Raw genomic sequence first — 21,346 nt, forward strand, 5'->3', positions numbered from 1 at the left:
TAGTGTAGCTGAGCAATAGTTCCTCAACTTTGCAAGGTTCATTTCCTCTGCTAATAATTAACACTTCCCCCCATATTCTTATTTTTTAAATACTTTTTAGTGGTGTCTTTTTCAGAAATAACTCAAAGTAATACCTTTTTGTTTCTTAAGCTAAAGCTACAGCTGTCCTGTATTGTGTGTGTGCCTTGTCCTGTTAAAGCTGGAGTTACAAAATTCACCTGAGTGCCAAAGAGAGCTGTCAATTACTATTACTTAATAAATCAAATAATTGAGCATTTACCTTTTTTTGTCGAGTGACAAGAACCAAGCTGTTCCCCTAGATTGAGTCATTGATAGGGTTGTCAGAAAATATACAGGATAATATACAGGACATCCTGTATATTTTATACACACACACACACACACACACACACACACACAGCGCATGTCTTGTGCAATACTTGAGACATATTTATAATATTTTATTATTAACTTGAAAATGATATTTAACTGGTCATGCTGTATCCCTACCCCCCACCCCCTCCCCGCCAATCTGGCAGCTCTAGTTGCTGTTTACCAAAACACTACAGATAACCTTTTGGTAAAGTCTGACGTCAAGTTTGTTTAGCTCAGAAGCACTCCCTTTGGGGCAGCGGTAAAGGTTTAAAAATTTGGACTGTGGCAACACTGCTATTCAAAGATAAATGTAACTGCAAGTTTTGAAATTCATAGATGTGTATCTGGAAGTCTAGCTCAAAAAAGTGATGGAGCAGGTTAATAAGTCATGACCGATACGGAGTCCCTAAAGAGAAAAGAAACGTAGGCCTGGAGAATTTTTCCAGAGGGTGGAAGGTACCGCCGCAGTCGTCACCGCGGTTTAGTGGAGAGCTGGAGACCTAAGCGAGCCAATGAGGTGACGAGCAGGAAAAAGCAGTGTGCATGAAGCCAATCAGAGACGAAATGGGTGGGATTAGATTCCAGAAAGATGAAGGCTCCGATACTCAACCAATCGGAACCTAGTAGGGCGGGGCTGGGGGGGACATCCACAGTGAGACTCAAACTGTTCCGCTGGCGCGACTTCAATTCTGTCTCCCCTGCACCGGTACCTGCACGTACGCATTTTACGAAGCTGGGCGGACGCAGACGGTGACCTTGCCCCGCTCCTCATGGCCTACCCGGGATACGGAGGAGGGGTGAGTCCTGGCCTTTTCACCGAGGCAACTGCTCCCGTGGAGCCTGGCATCCGTGGTGATGGTGCCAAAGTACCGGATCCGCCCCCAGCCGCTGAATCACCTGTCTCTGGTACTCCTTGGCGGGGCTAGTGCACACCGCGCTGGAAGCCGGCCGGGCCTGTCGTTCTTGTCCTGAGCGGCGTTCTGGTCTAGCCACGAGTGTCCTGTGGTTTTAGAAATTATTGGAATGGAGGGCGAAAAGCACCCTTTTCTTGTTCCAGTTATCTTTTGTTGTGCATCCTCTCATCCCCCGCCATAAAACTCTCAGTTTTGCTAGACATCCTCTTTCTAAATTTTTTGAGCACTTCTTGTTTTCTCTATTTTAAGTTGCTCTTGAATAAATTAAGATATGCTGAATGTCTCCTAATCTTTACTGTTCTGCCAAGTGTAATCTGGTCTCGTAAACTTTTTGTGGTTAGGGAAGTTTACTGTTGGTTACATAACTATTTTGCATCACCTTTGTGTTGAAAGTTACAATTGTAGTATCCTGGTGTCCAGCTTTTTCTTTTCAGAAAGGAGTCCAACCTTCGGTGTTTACGTCAGTGATGTCCAAAGTGGATGAGTACACTTTGGGTTAACAAATGGACATGAAGGATGCCCCAATGGGGTGTGGGTAGAAAATAACATACAGTGTATTTCCCATTTTAAATCTACATTTTTTACCTAGAAAGAACTTGAGCTTTACTGATATTATGTATAAGATTTAACACTTGCTTAGTTTCACAAGGCCTCTTCTACTTTACTATGTTTACCTTTTATCCGTCCTGCATTATCATAGTGTAAGGAAGTTTAACATATCTAAGGAAGGTAGAGCCTTCCTCAAAAATTAGTCATGGTAGAAAACACCCATGGGACTTTAAAACATTTTCACACTGATGTAAATTACAGGGACTGTCCTGAGGGATGAAGTGGAGTTCTATACGTTGGCCTTTCAACTTGTTTCCTTTCAGCCTGTTGTGGTTTATTACAGTGTATATGCACAGTGTTCTCTGGTGTTACAGATTATATAATCCAACTTAACTAAAGTAACCCTCCTAAAATGAACCAGTAGTTTGAAAGTTTCTGAGAGGAAACTAGGAAGCAAAGACTATATTAAAAGTTCAAGAACGTGCAAAACAACATTGCGAACACTTTTAAGCCCAGGCTTTCCTTCAATCACATTACCAGATAACTATGACTGTAGAGTAATCAGTTTTGACTCCTTTGACACTATCAAGAAGACAACTTACTGTAACATGAATTTTTTAAACTTTTTATGGATTAGCCTAATATAATGGCCGAGAGATCTGGTTTTACACACGCACCCTTCTGCCTCAGTTGGGCTTCTTCATGCTTGCTTTGTTCTAAGAGAGAAACAGAGGCTTCCTCTCAATGTCCTAAGCCTGGAAAGGACATGGTGCATTTTTTGCTCTATTCTATCAGATAAAGGTCCAACTCAGATTCAAGGGAGTGGAGAAAGTCTGCCCTTGCACGGGAGACTTGGCAAAGAATTTGCAGTTATCTTTATTCTCACCACTAGTACCACCTCTCACAGTTTTGGATTTTTGGGGAGTTAATGCTGCTTGTCAGGAAGGAAAGACAGATAGAAGGTTATTCATAAGACCAGATGCTTTGTAAAATACTGGTTGCCTGACTGGTTTAGGAAAAAAACTAGTGTTGAACCTTCAAGGAGCAAATGGAGATGGTATAGTAGAGGGTCCATAATCATCTTTGGCATCACCTCACCATTAGCTTTTCATATATTCACTAATATTCATATATTTAGTTTGGACTCTTTTCTAATAGATTTTTTCAGTTTTTCTTCCTTATGTGAAGCTTAAGTTGGTGAGGGTCTTTAATAAACCTTACATTCTTGGATATATCCTAAGAACTGGATGCATTCCATGTTCTTGGAGCCTTGGAACTGATGCCTAAGTGTTGGTTGTTGCCACCTGCCCTCTGAGAAAAAGCTTTGGGAGTTTCACTGATCCTTTTATTTCAGGGTTCAGACTTGTCCTCAGATGTTGGCCAGGAAGTTTCCTTCTATCAGTGAGGTGATTAAAAAAAATTTTTTTTACAACATTTTGATTGTTTCCATTATTAAGTTTGATCAATTTTTCCTAGTCTGCCATTATGATAAATAGGACTTTTTCCCCCTTGAGTCAGTATTTGTAATGTATATAATTTTAGAATGCCCGTTTCATCCACACTTTCAGCGTATTCCTCGCGTTTGTCCATGTATACTTTTTAATTTAAAGTCCGTATGTGGTTATATGGTCTCCTTTTTAAAATTCCTCATCTTGGTCTGTCCTTTGATGATCTGTCTTTTCAAAGAAGCAACTTTTAAATAATCACGTTTCATTTATTTATTTATTTTGTTTTTAACCCGTCATCTTGTTTTGATGTTTCCTTTCTTGTACTTCATTGCTTCAGACTAAGTTTTGACCACCTTCTTGAGGACGTTTCCTGGAGCTACAGTACTTCCTCCGTGCTTTTGCTCTTAGCAAATCCCACCCACTGGGGCTTTTCAGAGTACTACAAAAGGCCTCTGTCTTTTGTCTTTTTTCCCCCTTGTGCTGAAATTCTTTTCTCCTTTTGCTTTCTGGCAATGCCTGCTGCATACTTAATGAATGTAAGTGAAGTACAAATTAGCGATTGCAAAACAGGGGAATGAATGTTAAGTACAGCATAGGGAATATAGTCAGTAATATTGTAACAACTGTATAATGTCAGGGGGGTAGTAAACTTAACAGGGAAATCACTTCATAAGTTACTTTATGTAACTTACATATAACCAGTATTGCTGTAAACCCAAAACTAATGTAATAGTAAATGTCAACTGTAATTGAACATTTTTTGAAAGGCAATGCTGCTTAAAAAAAGAATGTCAGTGAAAAATATTTTTGTTCAAAATGGAGTAAAGAACAATATTGGTATTTCTTTCACTTTCATACTCATAAAGATACTGAGTGAAATATCTTTTTAGATTATTAAATGTGTATACCAAGTTCGAAAGTGAAAAGAGAGAAACCAGAGCTATAGGGGAACACACAGTAGGTGGCCTTTGGGATGATGCTCTACATCTTACTAGTTATGTGACCTTAACCAGTTCTGGTAACTTCTTGAAGTTTCAGGTCCTCAACTGCAGAAAAGACATAGTACTTTAATACCTCATAGAGTTGTTGGAAGGTCAAACCACATAACAGAGGGAAAGTACCTGGAGTATTGGGGGTATAAAAAGCTCTCAGATATTAGCTGCATATTATTATTGTTGGTATTGTTGTTTTTCTTACTAGTTTTGAAAAGAAACATGGTTGGAATTATCACTTTACTGATGTGTTCATTGGCGTCTTGCTTTAAATTTTTTTTTCTGATGGAGAGGGTGTTTTGGCCCTATGCAATTTCCCTTGACTTTTTCACAATTTCATTGTACCACATAGTCTTCCAAGTATATGTCTTGAGTTATATACTACTTGTTTTCCTGTAGGTGAAATTTTCTTAATTTTTTTACTTTTTGTTTATTTCAGGGATGATCATAGTAAACACTTTTTTAAATTGTGCCTCATGTTCACCTTTTAGATTAAGTTCTTAGTGGCTAGAGATTTCTTTTTTATCTTTCATAGTTCTTTCAATGCTGGACAACATGTTAACGAAAGGCATTAGGTGCTAAGGTAGGCCAGCTAGCATTTAGCTAACAGCTTTTGTGATAATAAACATGGAAGCTTTCAGTAACTCTATTTCTGCATTTCAGTGGACTGTGCATAAATATTTTCTTTTAAACCAACTTTAGTGGATAATAGGTGACATTTGTAATAATAACTTTCTCTTTTTTTACTCTTCTAGTTTGGAAATTTTAGTGGTCAGATGCCTGGAATGCAGATGCCGATGGGACAGCTGGTGCCAGGACCAGGGCCACATGTGCCCCCTGGTGGATACTTGGGATACCCAGCTTATTCCAACAGTTATGCCTCAGCAGAAGACCCCATGTGGAGGTACTTTACTGATGTTGCTGGACAGGTGAGATGCTAAATACATTGCACAAATACCAGTTTTTGAAATGATTGCTATTTAAAAGAAATGCTCACTTTTTTACTTAGTGTATTATTTTAAGTGTATATCAAATTTGTATTTTAAACTTATCTAGACTAATTTTCTTGCTGACATCAGAGATGAGGGTAGTTGTTTTATTTTAAAAAGTCTGTTAGCATGAAGCCCGAACATCATTCATTTAACTAGAAGTATAGAAACAGGGTGGTATGGAAGACTGAGCCAAAGAGGACTTGGAAAAAGAGGTCTGCATGTACCCATGGGTGGCGTCATTAAGTTAGTTGCCAGACAGTCATGCTGTACCTAGCTCTGGCCTTCCTGTATAAAACAGCAGACCCTTAAGTGTTTGATATTCTGTAGTAGACTTTTTTAATTGCAGCTAAATGTAATTCTTTACATTATATCATTCTTACATGCAAGGAATTTTTTATTTTATTATAGCACTGAGAATAAATGTTACCTATAACTGACTATATAATAAATCCATTTTATACAATTACATCTTAAAATGCAGGAACTGGATGTATATATGTAGAGGCTTGTATTTGACTTCTGAACTATTTCAGTGTAACAGTTTTCAACAGTAATTTGCTATGTGTGTACTATTTGATACTTTCCTTGATTTTTCCAGCATTGTGCTTTTGAATAGTTAACTCCACAAGGACATGACTCTTGGCATATTCTCCCTTACCAAGTTGGCACTAGGGATATATTGTGTACCTACATTCAACAATAAATGTGTTGATGGCTACATAAATTATCTCATTCTTAATTTTATTCCAAATATTCCGTCATTTCATTTATATGTTGAATTTTGCCTAGGTTGAGGATCACATGTAGTATCTGGTTTACACTAGTATGGTCCTAGAACCTAATTGCCAAACTCACCTCTACAGCTGTGTTCTTTTTTGATAGGCCTCATAATTAATGGTGCTCTATGAGAAATGTCCAGTTAACGGTTTCTGTAGTGTTCCTTTTTATAGGACGATGTTTTCTGAACAGTGATAGCTCACTCATCAGTTGATTCGAGGGAATTCTGGCTTGTACCTTCATAAATACAAACACGCACGCATGCTTACTCACTTGCGTGCACACACACATCACGCATCTCAGTGATACCCATGACAGCTTTAGCGTGCACCCTGCTTCCACTTTCCCACATAGCAGATCTCTGAGGTGGGCGGAATAGATGTACCCTTTTATTGTAGATAAATAAGTGGAGATTAAGATTGAGTAACTGAACAAATATGACTTGAAGTTGAATATCGTTTTAAAATCTTGCTGCTTATCGGTGGCAATTAACCTAACCAATGGCAATTAATTTTTTGTTAATTATCTACCTAAAGCTCTTATTATTTAATTAGGAAATGTGGTTTTCCACTCCCAATGCCACCAAATTTTGTGGAGGGATCACATAGTTGATCATGATCCACCAATTCTAAGTTCAGTTGATGAGACCCAGAGTGATCTCTTTCTTCATGTAGTTTAGTAAGACATGGCTTATTAGTCAGTTAATTAAGATAATATGTTTTCATAAGATGGATGAAATTGGAATATGGAGTAGTGTACTTGGAGAATGCTTTCTGATGGTTAAAGCTTTTAATAAAGCTGTTCAAGTTGTTTTTCTGACTGAACATTCTGTAAAAAGCACACATAAAATTGAGTTTTATTCATTATATTAGATTTTAGAATTTTTTATTTTAATCCATAGTTGCACAAGAAATTCTGATATTTTAACATTTTGAAATAGTAGATGAATTTGGCCACAGACTATCAGAAATGATTATAGTTTAACCAAGAAGTGAAGACAATTATCTTTATTCTACCAAAGAACTAACCTGCTTTTTACTAGATACTGTGCTCTAGGACTTGGTGATGCAAAGGGCAATGAAACTCAGATACTGACTTAGAAGGTCCGTGTCCAGTGAGATGGACATATAGGAAATAAGTGATGGAGGGAAAGAAGGCTAGATTAGAGGTGATTGGGTAAGGATTATAGCAACACCAAGAACATCCTTTGACATTTATGCTTGTTTCCTTGCCTATAGCAACACTGGCCAAGATAAATACAATATGAGCCACAGGTGTAAGCCACATAGGTAGTTTTAAAGCCTTGAGTAGTACATTTTAACAAGTAGAAAGAAATATGTGAAATTAATTTTAATAATATGTTTTATTTAACCCAATATATCAAATATATTAACATATCAGTGTTATCAATATAAAATTTCTTAATAAGATATATTTCTTTTCTTTGGTACTAAATATTGGAAATCTGGTGTGCATTTTATACTTACCAAACATCTCAGTTCAGACTAGCCCTGTTTAAGGATCCAGTGGAACACATGGCTAGTGGCTGTTGTTTGAGTAGCTCAGGTCTGAAACACTCTTCCCTCAGATATCTGCAGAGCTTATTCCTTTGCTTTGTTCAGATCTTTCTCAAAATTCACTTTATCGCTTAGGCTTTCCTTAACCATCTGTGTAAAATAACACTGCCTTCTCTTCAGGGCCAATGCACACATTCCTTATTACTTTGCTGTATTTTCCCCTTAGTACTCACTTAATACCATCAAAAGTAATTTCTGCTCTATCGTCTCTCTTCTGCTACTAATATGTAAACTCTGTGAAGGTGAGGAATTTGTTTTAGATCATATTTGATACCTAGTCCCTTTAACGTTGCTTGTATGTAGTAGGTTGCTCAGTAAATATTTGTTAAATGATTTTTTTATTCTTTCTAAATGGAAGTTATTCAATTATCTCTCTACATTTTCTTAACATATTTGATTTAATATCGCTCTATAAAATTAATTTCATCTTGTATGAATTTGTTCTACAGTTGCTGATTTTTATGGGCTGTCTTTTTCCACATACTTCTGACGTTTGGTTCATAAACTTACTCTGCATGCAGTTTTTGTGGAATCCCTCGTCCTTGTGGTCCCCCTTCCATGTCATCCCCTTCGTTCCCCATGTTACTTTTTATTGTGTGTGATTTTGTGATTGTCCCCATCTAGACTGTGTCCACACAATTTTTTAAAATACTATTTTCAAACTACAGAATTTAAACTTTGTAAGTAAAACCACGAAACATGCATGGCAGAGAAGGGAGCACTTAGATGCTCTGTGTAGTGAATACCACATGAAGCGTTCATTGAGAAGAGTGCTTCCCAGGATTTTTAATTGCTTTAGAGCTATTGGAACTTTTCTAATGAGAAACTCCATGCTAAAGATCAGAATATGAATATTTCTAATACTTACTAGCAGTAGTCTGTAAATGTTCTTTGTTGTGTTGTTTCTTGGGTCTCTTACAAAGTACATGTTTTAAATTTGTTTCCTTGATCCTTTCTCAGAGCTGTTGTTTTGCATTTGTGAAAAAGTATTGAATATTTGATGCTTCCAAGTAAATTACTTTCCTCTGTTGGTAGATAATAAAATGAGGTACTGAAACATGAGACTGTTCAACCTGTTTCACCTCCACTGATTTCTTATTTGCATTAAAAACTTATTCCCCATATGTCCAAGCCAAGAATGTTTGAGTAATAATTAGAAGTATACTAACAAAATGTAAGGAATGCAAATTTTGCTAGGTGGAGCAGTGGTGGAGGGCAAAGCTGTTTTCTCCTTCAGTATCCTTTAGAATTAATCTCCCACCAAAACCGCCATGAAATGAAAGTTTTTGAGACTTTTCCGAAGATACTTTCGGCATTTTTCCCAACTGTTTTAAGTAGAGATGTGGTGTTTGTCACAAGATACATGCTTTCAGCTATTATAGTACAAAATGATGAAGCTGTTTTCCAGAACTGAGAAGAATAAATTGTATTTGAAATGATTGATAAATTAATTGATCGTGAAAACATTCATATTTCATGATGTTCTGTAATATGCCTTTGCTGTCAATATTTGTCAATTATTTTGTAGTTGATAATAGAGTAATATTTTGAAGATAACATTTGTTTATTTTATTTTATTTTTTTAACATCTTTTTATTGATTATGCCATCACATTTGTTCTATTCCCCCCTCCATTCCCCTCCACCCTTCACACCCCTCCCCCACCATTCCCCCCCTTTAGTTCATGAACACGTGACTCAAGTTCTTTAGATTCTGTATTTCCCCTACTATTCTTACCCTCCCCCCTATTTATTTGAAGATAACATTTATTGATTGGCCTATAATAGACAATTAGCATTTTAATATGCTTTTATACAACTGTGCATTAAATCAAATTATAATTATTTTTAACAGGATGGTGAAGTGGATGCAGAAGAACTTCAGAAATGTTTGACACAGTCTGGAATTAGTGGAACTTATGCTCGTGAGATCTTTTTTCCCTCTGTTGAAATTGAAATGGGAAATTCATTTTCTAATGTTCCGTCCCCATACTTAAAATAATTTTATCACAGACATACATGCACACAGGTTAGAGAGTCAAATAATTCTGCAAAGCGTGTTATGAAAATAATTGTTAGTGGTGCATGCTTACCTCCCCAATGTTAATGGTTCGTAGAGGAAACCTCTTTCAGGTTTTTCAGCCAAGTATTTTGAAGTTTGCCTCCAGATCTCAACATAGCATGCTTTTTAATCACACTTGATTTCCACTTTTGATGATTATCAGATGATGTCCTGCTATGGTACATGAGGATTTACTCTCAGCCTTAAACTCACCTTTGTCCCTGCACTCCACACCGGAACCCTTGCCATCCTCCCACCCATTCAGTCTAGCTATGTAGTAATTTACATTAGGTCAGTCATCAGTAGTGGTCTTATTGTTACTATCTAAATGCTCTTCTCAGATCTTGTGAGAGATACAATTACTTTTCCATTTTACACAACTTTCCTGCTATTCATCACTATCCCCGAGCTTTGTGCTGTGCTTTACTTTCTGTGCAGAGCTGAATTCCATCACCATTATTCAGGACCAGTCCTTCCTCTCTCTGGGTCTCCCCTTTATTTTATCTCTTGTCATCTTTTTAAATTCTATAAACTGTAACATTAATTAGAATAAAGGAGTACACGGGAGGTAAATTTTTTGAGACTGCATCTGAAAATGCTTTCATGCTATCCTTAGAATTAAGTGATCGGCCAGGTATAGGACTCTAAGTTATAACTCATTTTCACTGAAAATCTTAAAGGTACTGCTCCATTGTTTCTAGCTCCCATTGTTGCTCTGTGTGTCATTTGTTTTTCCTCTCTTGGGGCCTATGAAATCCTCGTTCCTAGTCCGGTAGTTCACAGTGTTGTGCCTAGTTGTGTTGTGTGGGGAACCAACCCGGTGAGCACCCCTGTTCTGGAAACTCATTCGCTTTAGCTCTGGGGAATTTTCTTCAGTGATGTTTTCTCCATTTTTTCTTTCTGGAATGCCTGGTGCTTGAATGGATCATTTATCTTTTTAAAAATATTTTATTTTTTTATTTTTAGAGAGAGGAGAAGGGAAGGAGAAAGAGTGGGAGAGAAACATCAATGTGTGGTTGCCTCTCATGTGTCCCCTACTGGGGACCTGGCCTGCAACCCAGGCATGTTTCCTGACTGGGAATCGAACCAGTGACCCTTTGCTTCACAGGCCCGTGCTCAATCCACAGAGCTACACAGCCAGGGTGTAGATCACTTATCTTTTCTGTCCTATTTCTCATTTTCCTCCATTTGGGGGGACATTATCTATTTTCTAAACCTTCTGTTGAGTTTTATCTATCATGTTCTGAAATCCCAAGAGCTTCTTTTTTTTTTATGAATGTGGTGTCTTTTTTTCCTATCTCTGAGACTATTAAAGTTTCTCTCTTTCCACATAACCTTTGTTTACAATAATTTTTTTCTAGTTTGTGTGTTAGATTGTCTTTCATATTATATGTCTTTCTCAGGTGTCAGTGATCCTTGGACGGTCGTAGTCAACTAAAATGCTAGTTAGCAGCTCCGAGATCGCACGTAGGTGCTGGTTGTTGACTTCCATGTCTGATGGTCAGGCTGGGCAGTTTGCTGAGCAGCCCCGGGTGTTAGTGTCCTTAGGGATTTCCTTTTGGGCTGGTTGTCCAGCTAATCTGTCTGGAAAAGAGGAGGGAGGACTCAGCAGGGCTCCCAGCCTTTTACACATTGTCATTTAGTTGCCTTGTTTTCCGTAGGTAGCCCTGTTCTGGAATCCTGCAGTCCACAGACTTCTCCAGGGAATAAATCCCGAGACTTCAGCTGGGGTGGGAGCAGGCTCAGTAGCTGTCTTCTTAGCTGAGGCCAGGGGGCAATTTGGAGCTCTAAATTCTTCTTAAGTAGGCATTCAACCACACCTTCTGTTTTTATCTTACCTTCACACCCATTTACAGAAGTATTGCCAATTCTTAAACTTTTGGGGTCTTCTCCAGGATAACAAAGCTGCTTTTCAGATTTTCTCATCGCAAGTTCAGGGAAACACTTGCTCAGATCTACATTAGTTAACTCTTGTCCATCTAGTTTTCCAACTTGCAAAATTTTGTTGCTTTGTTGCTTTTTTTTCTCTAAAGGTTTATGACTTAAAAAAAATTACTTTCTATTCTAATGGGGTGTGGGGGGAGAGAGTGAAACTCTATCAAGTTTCCTGAAAATTCTCACTTTTTATTCTTTGTCAAAATATTTAATCATATATATTTGATCTTATTTTGAGATTAAAGGTATGCTTATTTGAGGACTCCATTTTTACTGTTTATTCTCATCTGTTGAGAATCTTCCACCTAATGAATGTGTGCCGTGTTCACTTGAAAGCAAAACAGGTCTCTTCTGCTTGAGAATAATGGAACTAGCACTCCAGCAATGTCTCATGTAACCTCTGTTCCCATCCCTGCTCCTGCAGTTTCTGTACGAAGGAGCGCAGGGCTCTGTGCTGACTCCTCCACTTAATTAGCTCTGTGAACTTGGGGAAGCTTATCTTTCTGGGCCTGTGCTTCTTTAATTGTAACATTATGGTTATAATGCATGTGGCATGTTTATGTGAAATCATGAAACACTACCTGGTTCACAGTAAATGCTCCTTGAATGTCTGCCGAAATTGTCTATAACTGCCTCTTCTAACATTGACACTGTATCAAACAATTTAAAGAAAATCAGCTATTTTAACTTGTGGAATGCTTTATATATTTTTTTCTTAATGGGTCTAAAATTTAGCTGAAATAATTTGGTTCTTCATAGAGTTTCAAAAATATCAAATAGCATAAAATAAAATAGCATAAAATAAACTAACAAGCTTTAAGCATTTTTACTTATTTATCTTAGTGAGCTTCTAGCTGCAATAACATCATAAGCTTATAATGTGCTGATATAATGTCTCCTTTATGAGGACTATAATTTGTCTTGAGATAAAATATAATTATGATAAGGATTTCAGAAATTAAATTCTACTTAGTGAATCCTCAGGTATAGTTCTATGATTATAAAAAGTTAATATTTTTAATAACGCCTGACTTTAAGTTAGTTTTATTTATTTCTTCTTCCTTTCTTCACCCCTTCCCCAAGGTGGGGGAACAGATGCTTTAGTTCAGAAACTTCTCTTACTTGGTCAGTCGCAATAAAACTACCGCATGATTTCCCTACATCCATTTTCATCTCACTCCACAGTCTTGTCATTGTAAACCAATGGAGATTTTAGAATTGTCCCTCTGCTCCTTAGAATGCGTCAGTGACTTCCACTGGCCGTATCTTTAAGTGGCGTTCAAGATGCTCACAATCTGGCCCTCACCTGTCTTTCTGATGCCGTCACGTGCAGCTCTCTCACATGTACCCTAAACTTAACCAAATCGCTAACTCCTTCAAGTTTTGTGCTCCCAGTATATGTCAGACTTCTACTTACACCCCAATCGTATTTATGTGAGGAAGACTAAAGCCCTCCTTTTCTTCTGTGACAGCAATTGTCTGTTACTTTATAATTGCTCATTTAATTACCCAAAATCCCCTGAATGGATGTCAGTAGTTCAAAGGTAGTAGTAACTTTTATTATTATTATTATTATTATTATTATTATTATTATTAGTGGTGGTGGCTAACATTCAAAGTTTGCTGATTGGAGTGATTATATATTTTTTTTACCAAATTTTAATTTGCCAATAGAAATTGTCATAATCTTACATAGATAAATTTGGGCAGACTCTAATTCAAATAATGAATGTGTTTTATAGCCTTCAGTTTGGAAACCTGCAGAATTATGATTGCCATGTTGGATGTATCCTTGAATAAAAATAGAAAATACTGTTGAATAATTGCTTTCTGCATATTAAGGAAATTGTTGGTTATAGATGACCACAGTGAACTAGAGTGTAAAAATACTTTGTAAGATTCTGTTTGAATTCCATACTTTTCCAGTTTTACATAGCAATTTATTCAAATGTTGAGTTTGGCTAATTCTTGCAGAGGTAACGTAACTCTTTTTTGGGGGGTGGGCATCAGTGATTTGGAGTTTTGGGTTAGGTAAGTTCTCTTTGGTATCAAAGTTTATTTCTGTTAATAAAACTCTCAGAGAGATTACACAGGAAAAATGGGATTTAATGAATTCAAAGAACTATGGACAGCCCTTAACGGCTGGAAACAAAACTTCCTAACCATTGATCAGGACCAGAGCGGCACAGTGGAGCACCATGAACTGAACCAAGCCATCGTGGCTATGGGTAAGAACATTAAAATTCTTCAGCATACATCCCAGTTATCTTTGTCCTTTGATGAGATGAAACTTAATTATTTCATTTTGCTAATTAGCAAAGGGATAGATTATTTCACCAGCTGTTGCCTAGTTTGATTTCAAGGTTGTAGGTAAATTCTGACAAAGACCTTTCTCAAAAAAATCATTTTATTCATTATTTTTTCAAAAGAGTAACTTTCATACATTCCGGATAATAAAATAACTTATGAGTTTTCTGTGTTGAGTGTATATAAATATATTCCTTTAATTTTCAGTACTTACTTACCATTTATATTCTTTTGTAACTGGGTAAAGCCTCCAATTTGACAGCAAAGGCCTACCTTAGTAGGAGGTCTCCAGAATATAATCTAGCTTTTTAGCAATAAAAAAACATCTTTTTTGTTTTTGTTTTTTTTTCTTATGTAGTGTAGAACACACAGTAGACATTAAAATAACTCCAAATGGGAAGTACACTGTTTAGAATATTTTAAAAGACTTTAATTTTATTGTAGAGATTTATCAGAGATTAATAAATAGATCGCTGATAAGCTCTCAGGGTCTAAGTCTACTTTCTTGTGAAAAGTGATCATATACAATGGTATTTAACTTACTTACAGTTAACACAATTTTAAGTAGTTTTCTTAATTATGTTTACCTTTGTGATTTTATTTATATTCATTTATAAATAAAATAGCTTTGTAAGAAAATTAACCTTTGAAAGTTAAAATCTGAGCCTAATGCAACTTACCTCAAATTCCAGTTTAAAGAAGTCAAGACTAGTGATTTGTTTTGTTTTGTAAATGTCATTTCAGGGACAATCCTGGCCATATAAACATTATAAGGTTCTATTATAGAGCCTTAATAACTAATAGGTTAAACTTGTTCCTTAATTAGTCATGTTTAAAAATTAACCTTTTGCAAAAAAGAAAACTAAAGAGTTCACATAGGCAGCTGAATCTACAAAGAGGTATTCTGGACTATTCAGATTTGTAGTTATTTTGCTAAGATTGCTGTGGGAAATCATACGAATTTTCTCAGCATCGCATCCAGATTATAACTCTTTAATAGAAAGTTCAAAATGGATTTGTATATAACTACAATAGTTTGCATGCTTTACTTGTTGCTGCTATCAATTTACTCCTTTTATTTACTTTTAGCAAGCTTTCTGCATTACGTGTTATTATATCTGCACATAGAATTTTCTTCAATTGCATTTAGTTTTATTGTTTTTCCCTTTGAGTGGATTAGTGTCTTTTGTTCATATCTACTAACTCAGTAATAATACAGACAATGCTTCTGGGCCTTCATTCTTCACAGGAACGTGCATGCGCGTCACTAAATATATTAAGACCATCTACAGGGATGCAGAAAGTGGAATATATTAATTTGTATTTCTAATTATTTTTATTTCATTCTTTTTAAATATTAGTTTTAGATCTATTTTAAAGTGTAAATAATCAAACAGTGATACGTGTATAGAATTTAAAGCTAAATTAATGCACATATAATAGAGTGAATGATTCCATTTTACTGATAGGAATACACAATCAAAAAACTTTTGGAGACCACTGGCCTAGATAACAAAGAACCAAGGAAGGGTTATGGGACATAAAGGAATAGCATTTTTCTATTTCTCCTCCTTCTGAAAGACCATGTTGACTCTCAAATTTTCTCTGTTTATAAAAGACACTTGTAAGTAAAATATTCAATGGGAAATATAGGATTTGAATGATAGCAAAGATCACTGATAGTCTTTGCTTTGTTAGTCTTTAAAGAACTTTAATTTACAGAATTGCTGGGTGAAGGAGGGCAAAAAGTACAGATTTCCAATTATAAAATAAGTCATGGGGATGTAATACACACCATGGTGATTATAGTTAATAGTACTGTATTGCATATTTGAAATGGCTTGAAAAGTAGATCTTAAGAGTTCTTATCACAAGAAAAAACAAAATTATAAAGATAGATTATATAAGATGCCAAATGATGAAAGTTATATTTCACATTTATACTATATATATAGTGTCAAATGTTAACTAGTCTTACTTTGGTAATTATTTTTCAATGCATACAAATATCGAATCATTATGTTGTGCACCAGAAGTATAGTGTTGTGTGTCACTGTACCTTAATAAAAAATAAAAACACACAAAAAAAGCATCTGAAGGATAAAAAAATGAAATTACAGAATGGAAATACTGAAGCATTAAGACCTATGAAATATCTATACATTTATTTCAAAATCAAAATATATTTTTTAAAAACAATTATTTTTTAGCTTTTATTTTATAAGGTAGAATTATGATGTTTATGTACCTCTACTAGTAATGAATAATTGCTTTAATCAATTTTAATATGAATGGGTTTTGTTTCTAACATTGAGTCTTGTTTTTAATATTTTTCGTGAAATGCATTTTGAAAGTTAATGTATTTTATGACTATTAAAAATGCAATCTTTGTTGTGGTCTTCTTATGGTGTTTAGTTTTAGAAATTTTAATTTATCACTCCCTTTTTATTAGGTTATAGGTTGAGTCCTCAAACATTAAGTGCTATCGTTAAACGTTACAGCAAGAATGGCAGGATCTTCTTTGACGATTATGTCGCTTGTTGTGTGAAGCTTCGAGCATTGACAGGTGTGTATCACATACAAAGGGGTGCAGTATCATACGGCTGTTTTTCTTAAGTACAGCAAGTTTGTAATAGTACCTGTTTTTCCTCCATTCATTATTGAATCTAATCAGAGTATTAAGGCTTAAATTTTTTTGGAATACAAATAGTGAAAAATTGTTGTAGCTCAGTTTTGTAGATTTTCTTACTGAGTATGAATTTATTCCCTTTTTAGTAATATGGGGATACCACGTATTTGAAACTGTAGATTTTCAGTTATAATAAGAAAGTAATTTTTTTGTTTAAAGATTTCTTTAGGAGAAGAGACCACTTACAACAAGAGGTTGTGAATTTCATATATGATGATGTGAGTATCCTGTTAAACTTTTGATATTTACACTGTGTTCCAGAAGTGTTCATAGTTATTAAAAACTGTTAAGTGAACCCTGGTGTGAATACAGGGAGTAATATATTTCGTAGGCCATGTTCTTTTCCTATATTTTTTAGTTGAATGTAAATATAAGATTCAGTATTGGTATAAATACTGACTTGACTTAGTATTAAACATAAAAAATACTCTGAAATTTTGAGAGGTTTTCTTAAATTTATTTTATTTTATTATTATTAGAGATAGAAGAAGGGAGGGACAGAGATGGGGAGAAATCTGCTGGTTGGCCTCTCATATACATGCTGTTGGGGACTAAACCAATAACCTGTGCATGTGCCCTGAGCAGGACTTGAACCAGCCAATTTCTGCTTTGCTGGATGATGCCCAACCTACTGAGCCACACGGGTCAGGGCTGTGACAGGGTTTTGACAGTTTACCCTCTAAATCATTTCAAGGGCAAAACTACCATTATTTTTATGAAGAGTAGTTTACTTGTAATGGTCTTTCTTAGTTCTAATAGAGATAGGAAATTTTCATTTGTGATAGATTATAAAGCTGTTCATTTCTTATTTCAAGTGGTTGCTATTAACCTGAATTCAGGTTTTAAAAAAATGTATAGGAAAGTCATGTTTCATGTGTGTTTTAATATGTTAGGGCTGTTGTTTTGTTTTTATGTGGAAGTTACAGGTCACTATTACCCTATTAGTATATACTGGTTGAATTATAAGACTTGGAAAATCAAACTTTCTCAGCTTGTGAAAATGCTTTTATGGAATGTAATAAAAAATACCATTTTATTGTTAACAGCTAATGATTTTGCTTATATATTAGTTTTTGCAGGGCACTATGACAATTTGAATGCCTAGAATTTGAAAGCTGAAGAAAATACAGTGAATGTTTCTGACTGGAAGAAATAAACTGGACTATAGTTTTTGATTTAAAGCTTTTGGTGGGGCTTTTCCATGTTTCTACCTGTCAGATCTCTTTCCTTTATTATATATATATATATAATATATAACTTTAACTTGTTATATATACAAAATAATGTGTTTTTATTATAGCACAGAATTCAAAACAATAAAAGATGTTTTTGTATTTGGGATGTTTCTGCTTTTAGAAAAGTTATCACTTTATGGATATCTGTATAATGTCATCAGATATTGCTACATGATTAATTGATGTAAATATCTTAATTTTTAACATTATATAAGAAGCCAAATGGTAAAAGCCTATATAAAACTAATTTATACTTACCTGAAGGTTACAAATTTTACTTTCAACCTTTGTTGGGATTTGAAGGTGAGCTAGAAGGGCAATCCTGGATTTTGTGCCATAATCATAATGGGATTTGTTCTTAATCACATTATCAGAGAACAGAAACTCACAGGTCTTTAATGCTGTAGTTTCTAAAATTTTATTTTAAATTGCCTTAGGTGGGGAATAAAATAATATATAATGAAATAAGACTATAGGAGGCATGATTTTTCCTTTTTTTTTCTTCACATACTTTTTTCAGTGTGTTTTGTTGGCTTCTATGAAAAAAAGTTTTTAGGCAACTTTTCTCTCTGCACTTTAATTTGTTACTGAAGACACAGACTACCTAAAATGGCATCGTTTGCTAAATCTAGATTTTTCTGGAGATGATACATTTTAATGAAATGCCAACATTTAGATTTGTTCTGTTAAACTAAATTGTTGTTTATATATGATGCCAACTGTTCATAAAGTTAGAAAAAGTCAAGCAATATACCACTTTGCTTAAATATTCAAAAATTATAAATGTGACTTTACTGACAGCATTCCCTGGTGGTTTGGGCATTAGGAAACCAGTAATTCTTTTGGCATCTGTGGGGTGTGGAGCATCGCAGACGCCACACCGCATTTCTGTGTGGGGGGAATACTCTTGCAGTTGCAAAATTGGGTTACCAGGTTTTTAGCCTTTAAAATCCCTGGTGTAAGCTGTTATAATTAAGCCAGCCCCTTTCTGGGCAAAACTTTAAGTCCTTCTTCATGAAGATTTAATAAAACACATTTTTTTCTTACACATGAACTGAATATCTTCTCCAGATTACATGGGAGTACAGTAGTCCCCCCGATCGATCCAGGTGGATACATCCCAAGACCCCCAGTGATGCCTAAAACCAGAAATAGTAACTAACTCTCTTTCTACTGCGTTTTTTCTGTACATACACATCTGTGGTGAAGTTTAATTTGTAAATTAAATGTAATAAGAAATTAACAGTAGCAATATATTGCATTAAAAGTTACATGAATGTGGTTTCTTTCTCTGTCTTAAAATACCTAACTACTGCACATGCAGCGTGGATGTGCTGGCCAAAGGGGTGATTCGCGTCCCGGGAGGGATGGCCCGGGGCAGCTCAAGATTTCTTCTCCCTTTTCAGAACGGCGCAATTTAAAATTTATGGGTTATTTCCGGAGTTTTCCATTTTATAACTTCAGACCACAGGTGACCTCAAGTAACTGAAACCATGGATATGGGGGCACTACTGTATAAATAGACATAATTTTAATATGGCTGGTGACCAAATTAATACATAGTTTTTATAAAACTATGTTTCTTTAAAAATGGAGGATGAATGGTTAGTGGTATCTTGCAAAAAAAAACCATGTTATGAACATATAATTTTAAATCAACTTTTACTTAAAAAAAACCCTGGGAAATGACATAGTCATTTTGAAGTTGATAATTTTATATACTTGACAAATTCATTTGGTCAGTTTTATAAAAATATGTATAGAAATAATCCATATAATTTGGTCCTCTGGCTGTGAATTTTTTCTTAAACATTTGATAATGTGAGATGGTATTAACTGAACCATAAAAATCATTTTAAATGGAATTGTTGTAGGAAAAAGCTCATGTAAGCACACTGTCATTCACACCGAAGGACGATGGTGTGGCTCAGCAGCTTGGAGTCTTAACGTCCAACTGTAGGTGGTTCAGTTCCTGTACTGTTCTGAAGTCAGTTGTGATTGACTAGAATATTATTAACATGTCATGTTAGCACGGTAGTTTGTACTGGTTAATTCATGTACTGGCTTTCTTACGATCTAAATTATTGAATAATGTACACTGTTAATGTCTAAGCTTTTATTTGTACAGTAAACACGTTTCCATGTCATTTTGAGAATTTTTTTAATAAACATTCAAATAGCTTGCTGTAAAGTTTTGTATCATACAAAATCTGTTACATACATGAGATGCTTCAATTCAAATAACAGTGCAGTAACACCTACTATACCTAAAAAACTGCCAAATAATGAAATGTCAGGTATTCCACTTCTATTTCCAGTGCCAGTTTACACATTTTAAATTACATTAAGGGGAAGTCAATACTATTAGAATGTTAACTTGGTCCACTTTAATTGTAATCTTAAGGACTGTGCTCATTTGATCTATTTAAGCATGCATTCAGAAACAAAAAGTAATAAAAATGTCAAGTGATATGTTTATTTCTGGAAAGGACATTTATCCTGGAAGAAAGTAGAATTTATTAATGTAGTTTAAAGTTTGTGCAATTAAAAAAAATAACATCAACTTGCAATTTTCTTTAAGTAAAATATACAAATCAACTTTGGTTGTAATCTTACGGCATTACTAAACTGGACAAACACACACTGCCAGAAATGTGCTTTTCCTTGTCTTTCCATGTTTGACAACCTCATAGATGATAATGTTTTTTCCTATTTGAGGCAGTTTTCTGGGAAATGAATAGGAATAAATTTGTGAAAAATCTGGTAAATTAAATCTAGTAAGTAAAATCCAACATTTTCAGGTTAGCATATTTTTTCCTTAAGTTTTATAATGCAACCATGATGTTTTATTACTTTAAATTTTTTAATAAAAGCTCACAATTCTTTTGGCCTTAATTTAGTCATGTACATGGTAAATTAAGCATTTTGAAATAAATGTACAATGTTAAGGTATCTAAGAGTATGCCTAGGCTTCATCGTAATAAGTGATGCAAAAAAAAAAAAACATTTTCAACTGTTATAGTGATGAATGCAGAAGTGATTTTAACTGAATACTCTTGAAATATTTGTGATCTAGAATAAGGTTGTAGTGTCACATACGTACATATATTAAAATTGTTCAGTAATGTAGAATACTGAGCACAAAATTTGCAGCAAAACACTGGGAAACTTATTAAAAATTTTTCTGACTCACTCTCAGCTCATTACTTGAATACTTGGAAATCTTGTGCTTTTGTTTCTTGCCATATCTTTTTTCTGTCTTTTTTAAAAAGAAAATTTACTGGCATATAAAAGAAGAGCCTTGTATCACTCTACATTCCTTTTACCCACGTAGCTTGGTAATATGCAGCTTTGTATGTTTGTGAACATTCAAAACTCAGATGTGCTTTATGTCTGGATAGATAGTAAGTAGGAATTGGCAGCACTAATACATAACTACTATGTGCATAGAGTTAGGGAATGAGGAGCTCCTTGCAGGGACTACCTGTTGTTTGA

At 35.0% G+C, this 21,346-nt stretch overlaps 1 protein-coding gene across 1 annotated transcript; it reads left to right on the forward strand.

The window, feature by feature from the left end:
* Window positions 1-1,021: 1,021 nt before the first annotated feature.
* Window positions 1,022-20,526, forward strand: GCA (grancalcin). Its single transcript, XM_037140402.2, has 8 exons — window positions 1,022-1,172; window positions 5,034-5,207; window positions 9,479-9,548; window positions 13,363-13,406; window positions 13,701-13,848; window positions 16,380-16,493; window positions 16,776-16,834; window positions 17,687-20,526. The coding sequence occupies exons 1-8, from the start codon at window positions 1,146-1,148 to the stop codon at window positions 17,711-17,713; spliced, it is 663 nt and encodes a 220-aa protein (XP_036996297.2). The 5' UTR covers window positions 1,022-1,145; the 3' UTR covers window positions 17,714-20,526.
* Window positions 20,527-21,346: the final 820 nt, after the last annotated feature.

Source organism: Artibeus jamaicensis, unplaced genomic scaffold, assembly GCF_021234435.1.
Source record: "Artibeus jamaicensis isolate MK-2021 breed Jamaican fruit bat unplaced genomic scaffold, CSHL_Jam_final contig_391, whole genome shotgun sequence".
Taxonomy (NCBI): Eukaryota; Metazoa; Chordata; class Mammalia; order Chiroptera; family Phyllostomidae; genus Artibeus; species Artibeus jamaicensis.